At 39.0% G+C, this 6,025-nt stretch overlaps 1 protein-coding gene across 1 annotated transcript in view; it reads left to right on the top strand.

The window, feature by feature from the left end:
* The window catches only part of SNX18 (sorting nexin 18), a 19,048-nt gene extending 15,491 nt beyond the window's left edge, over window positions 1–3,557 (top strand). The window contains exon 2 of the mRNA XM_008643228.2: window positions 2,689–3,557. Within this exon, the coding sequence (XP_008641450.1) occupies window positions 2,689–2,942 (254 nt within the window). The 3' untranslated portion in view covers window positions 2,943–3,557. The remainder of the gene's footprint in view (window positions 1–2,688) is intronic.
* Window positions 3,558–6,025: the final 2,468 nt, after the last annotated feature.

The raw sequence follows: 6,025 nt of genomic DNA, 5'->3' as shown, positions 1-6,025 counted from the left end.
ATATTTGCTAGCCTTTTCTGGGACTGGTTTTATTCTGCCTTTTTTTTTTTTTTTTTTTTTAAATATATCTTGCTTTTTTTGATTGTCTGAACAAATACTTGGTATTCACATAATTAAAATCAGAAACCAGGAGAAGTTTCTGCAGGTGTACTTTTAGACTGCGGGGCCTTGCTCACCCCAGCATTCCACAAGGGTGGCAGCAGGAGCTGTGGAGTGCTGGATTAGGCGCTGAGTGTGATGGATCAATTAGTGAAGATGGAGTTGGAGGAGTTCATGATGTACAGCCTGGGGTGCAGTAGGTCAGGAGTTGTGAGCTGGGAGTCCTTAGGGGTTACCATGCCCTAGTTAGGCATCTCTGTGCAAGACCCTTCTCTTCAAGAGGGATGTGCACAAGGGGCTGCTCTCCAGTCCCCAGTTCCCTGTCCTTTTCCTCTTGTTCACCATAGGATGAATCACTGAACTTTCCACATCAGTAAATCTCTGTTTCAGCTCAGGGTTTTGCTCACATAGATTAAAATACAAGAACTGTAGATTATGAAAAGGTGTCTGGAGAAAATTTGGGGTTTTTTTGTTACTAAAGCCGCTTTCAAAGCCATGAAAACTAACAGCACTTTTTTACTACGATTTGCTAAACTAAGTCTTGCAAATTTCAGTAGATGCTGAACAGCTTAAAAATGACGTTTTAAAACAAATGATTAATTGCTTCTTAAAGCAAAGCACATGGGTTTGGTTTTGTTTTTTCTTTTCTCTGTGTTTAAGGAGGATTCCTTGATTGTCCTAAAATAAGATTTTCCCTCTATGTAGTTATTTTAAGATTAATTATATGACTAATAATTAAGTGCTTCATTTAAAGGCATTTCAAAAAAACCCCAAGCAAGTTTATACTTAAGCATATGTATGAGTTTTGTCATATATTGCTGACATCTGGGTGTAGTCTGTCCAGGTTTTAAAGGAAATGCCACTACAGGACCAATATGATCCATATGCGTTAAGAGAGCAGTGTTAATGATTGTACCTTTTCCCATTGGATTCCTTCCCTAATTATAAATCTTTTTCCCTTTTTTTTTTTTTTAACAGCAAAAAATTGCATAGTATATCTAGTCTGGAGGGCAATAGTGTTTGGTAATGTATGTTTTTTATTATATATTTTTATTTATAATCTGAAGGTTATACATGCTCCAGAGCTTATTTATGCTTTGAGCTGCTGATGCTGTGAATTTCAGTATTCTTTTCCAGTTTGGTCATTCTAGAAATAACATCTAAAGCTGTTTCCCACATGACAACTGAAGAGTTGTCATGTTTATTTAACTAGCTACATCTGGCTTCCAGTAAGTCCCAAATTTCTGTTTTTCACAGCTGTGCATGGATTCCTGTTGTGCCCACAGAGCGCAGAAAAATTTTTTGCTAAGACTGGTTAAGTTTGTTGAAAGGAGTGTTCTTTTTGTAGGAGAAGGGATTAAATGTTTTTCAGAGCGTACCCTACCTCACAGATTCTTTACTCCTTAGAGGACAACATACAGATCTTCTGGCACAGTGCCACTGCTGGCACTACTGCATGTGGAAAAGGTTTTTCAGTGGTGTTTTTGGAGCCAGGCTGAAGATGATGAAGTCAGTCAGCAGAAGCAGCCAGTGCCAAGCTCTTAGCCATCATACTGTCATGTCATGGGAGCCAGGAAGGTTTGGAACACTGCCTCTGCCTTGCAGCCCACAGAGATAGATACTGCCCTTGGCCTTCAGGCAGCACGCTGTAGTCACATGTAAGAAGTGTAATCTGGAAGGAGAGTTATGATATTACAAATATTTAAAGGAGCAAGAATCTAGTGAGATGATAAAAGCGGTACTACTGATTTGGTTTAGTTATACAAATAAAATAAGTGTATAATGTTTAAAGCAAAGAAGTTGCTCTGTGGGAAATTGAGTCCAAGAATATGAATGTCTTAAGAGGTATCTTGGTATTCTATCATTTTATGGATCTGGTTTGGGTAGGTCTGTTTTGGGTGATACTTTGCCTTTGTAGTATGCGTGTGATTTAATTAGCTGTTTGGAGAAGGACTGTCAGTTCTGTAACTGCTTTTCTACTAGCTTTCACAGCACTGCTTAAGGTCTACCTGGGCATCTGTGACTTTGAGATAAACTTTTAGATTCTCTAGTACTCAGTAATTAATTTTGGAGTTATCTCTGGTGTAAAAGCAAAAACATGTATTGACAAGATTTTGTGTATTAAGATCTGCTTTTGATATTTCACAAGGATTGGGAAAAAAGGATATTTCATATAGTCCAGTTATTAACAAAGTTATTTTTCTGGTGTTTATGTAGGCTTAAATTGGTCTGACTAGTTTTCTTGTGCTTTCACTTACTCCGCTACTTGTATAATGATAGTGTTATTCTCTGAAGGACTCCATCTGATTTTTAAGGTTGTGAAATAGGATGTTTTAGTATCTTTTGAATGCTTGAGCCTTAAAAAAGTGTTCAGTTTTATTTTTTACACAGGATCCACTGATCTGTGATTTTTCTTACATTAAAAAGCTTTTATTTTATTCCTTTTCATTCACACATATATATATATGCACACCTATAAATACACTGAGAATAAGCCTTATACAAATCCTTGTTGTTATTAAATCACTTGTTAAAGTTCAGTAGTCAAGTGTACATGGTCCTCACAGTTTTGTTTTGTTCTTTACACAGGAGCCCTTACCAAAGTAAAGGAGAGTAAGCGGCACGTGGAAGAGGGGAAGATGGAGCTCCAAAAAGCTGAGGGCATTCAAGAACGTTGTAACATTATTTCTTTTGCAACCCTTGCAGAAATTAATCATTTCCACAAAATTCGTGTGAGGGACTTTAAATCACAGATGCAGCATTTCTTGCAACAGCAAATACTCTTTTTTCAAAAAGTGACACAAAAGCTAGAAGAAGCTCTTCACAAGTATGACAGTGTTTAATCTCTGATTTGTGGACTTTGCTCAGCACAAACATGACCCAGGCAGCAGAGCAAATGCTGCTGAAGAGCTGTTGCCAGTGGTAGATGGCGGTACAAGGATGGGTTTGTGTTCACCTAGAACCCGGGTTTAATCTCCGATTATGTAGAAAGGAAACAGTTATAGGGCTATGTAGTAGAAACAGTACCACGCATTGTAACTAAGTTATATTGTGTATGCCTACACCATTGTAACTCTTTTGAAATAATGAATATACTATTTGCCTTATTGCTTTTTGAAATATGGTATCTTAGTGCATACTTCGTAGACCTCAAAGCCCTTTGGGTATTTAAGGAAGTTGGCTAGATAAAAGCCTGCTTCAGATGCCTTTTTACTTTCCTAGATTTGGATTTCCTAAATTCAAACAATTCTCTGTTTACAGACTCCTACTAGAGCAGCTATGTGATTCTGTGCCTTTAGACTCTATTTTTCCTTTTCTAGTAAGTCACATTTTTATGATTGAATGAATGAAGGGTTGATGCCTATGATGGGAACTGATGATGAAACCTCTCACTGACTGGAAAAAAAACAGCTGCCATCCAGTTTGCATACTTTCTTATGACCAGTGTTGGCTCAAAAGGGAGAACTTAAATTTATTCACACTTTCCCTGAAAATGGAGACTACTTGTTACATGTACTAGGATGTTAAGCACATGTACAAAAGTACACCACTTAATTCCCTTTCTGAAATAAATAATACAGTGAGGGGTGGGTTTTTTTGGTATATAGTGTTACTGTGAGTGGATATTTGAAGAGTTAGCCTAATAAAAATTGCATATATCAAGGGGATATTAATGCAAGCTATGTGGCTGCAACATTTTTTTTAAGTTTCAGATTATTTGCTCTTTGTTTAGTTGCTGATTCAGTTTAACTTCAGACTTGCATCTGCACTGCCAGTTGTCTGAGTTGAAAATCCACTGTGATTCATTAGTTTACTAAGTTAAAAGTTTTCGGGGATGTTCAGTGATATAAATGATCTGAAGTCTTGGCTGAACTGACTTGGAAAACAGGTGGCATTTTTATGTTTGTAACACTCAAGAATTAACAATTGTCTTAATTTTTGTATGAATATTTTTGACAAGCAGGGTGCATTTATATATATGTAAACACTATCTTTTAAAGAGGTTTATGGCTTATTTCCCTTGAATTAAGTCTGAAGTCTGTATTTCTTACCTATTGGTTTCCTTCTTATAGGTCAGTATGTGTTGCAGTGGGGATCCTGCAACACGCATATATCAAACCAGGAGTCCCGTGGAAAGGAAATATATATGGACAGACAGATTCTTGCTAGCTGTTTCAGAGATGTTTATTTCTCCAGCCGCATGGCCGGGGCTCTGCCCAGGAACTGTTCCAGTCACGGGACCAAGGGTCCTTCTGCCCGCGCAGGGAACACAAACCAACCCATGGGAACGAGGCTGAGCAGGGGCAGGGAAACCCCGTGTCTGTGCCCTCAGGGCCCCTCTGCCAGGGCTACACGGCAGGGGAGGGACCCCAACAAGTATGAAAGAGGGTTTTTGTTTATCCTATCTTTTTCCTCCTAAACAAAAATAACAAAACTTTGAAAGGAAGCAAAGTGTTTATTTTTTTGTTTAATTGAATGAATCAAAAACAGCTTAAACAAATGAAAACCTGGAAAAGGAAGTTGAGCAACAGTTACAGTTAAGTACAAATCATTCCTCACCTATGCAGCAGAAATGTGCAGTTCTTTCACTCGATCATTTGAGTTTCTGTAGTTAAACCCTGCACTTCTGTTTCAGAGGAATAAAATGCAAGAATGTAGTTTTGGTTCTAAGATTCATCCCCAAATGTTTGGAGATGGCTGTTTTGCACAAGCTGTGTTTGGCGATGCTTCTAGTACATACACAAAGCAGTAAAATACAGAATAATGAAGAGGGGAAAGCAAGTATTTTTAAAGAAAGGACAATCAGTGAGGAAAGGCTCAATTTCCAGCCTGTTGAAACAGTTCTGCAAACAAGATTGACCATAAAATAAGGACCACAGTCATAGGGCTGACTTGCTCTTTACCTTCCTCGTGGTGTCTCATGATACATTCAAAACTCACCACTTCCCCTAACAGTTCTTCCCAGCAGTACTCCTGTTTTCCCATATATCATTTAATTATATGACAGAGTGATGAGCTAGGTTTGAGCTGAGTTCCATGACTTATGTTTGCTTAAGTCAAGATACTGTTTTGGTGAATGTCTTTACAGTAATTAGATCAGACTACAATCAAACTGATTCTGTGTGAATGTATTAAGACCTATTCAGAAATTGATCTTGGTTCAGTTGAAGTATTTTAGGAGGTTAGTATTAATGACATGTTCATGTCCAGGAGGAAATTAAGCTGTGATATGTATTCATACAACATTATCAGACAGGTACAGTTTTCCCTAATAAACTGTCATGGCCTTTATGTTACCTTCTCATTTGTGAATTTATTTGTGCAGGGGAAAAGTGGGGCAACTAATTGGTTAAATTTGATGTACCAGAAAATCTTGACGGGAATCTTGGTTTAAATTGTTGCAGAGTTCAGAAAGGTTCAAGTCTACATCTATATTAGCATTTTCCTCTTTTCCTCAGTCATTCTAGAGCTGAAGTTAAACTGGCGATGGGTGGAGCACAAGGAGTTACAGTAAAGGGTGTTGCATCAGGCTGGCGACCGATGCCCAGTGGGGTTCCACAGAGCTCAATCTTAGGCCCTGTGCTCTTCACTGTCTTCATAAACCACTTGGATACAGGACTCGAAGGGATACTAATTTTGATGGTGAGACTATGTTGGAAGTAACTGTGGACTTCCTTAAAGGCAGAGAAGCCCCACAGAGACATGGACAAATCAGAGGGATAGGCAGTCACCAATCATACGAAGTTCAACAAGGGCTAGTGCTGGATTCTGCACCTGGCATGGGGCAGCCCTGGATGTATGGACAGACTGGGGAGTGAGGGGCTGGAGAGCAGTGCCATGGAAAGGGCCCTGGGGGTCCTGGTCAGTGGCAAGTTGAACATGAGGCAGCAGGGCCCTGGCAGCCAGGAGGGGCCAGCGAGTGCTG

The sequence above is a fragment of the Corvus brachyrhynchos genome, unplaced genomic scaffold, assembly GCF_000691975.1.
Source record: "Corvus brachyrhynchos isolate BGI_N302 unplaced genomic scaffold, ASM69197v1 scaffold310, whole genome shotgun sequence".
NCBI lineage: Eukaryota > Metazoa > Chordata > Aves > Passeriformes > Corvidae > Corvus > Corvus brachyrhynchos.
This window is presented reverse-complemented; position numbering and strand designations above follow the sequence as displayed.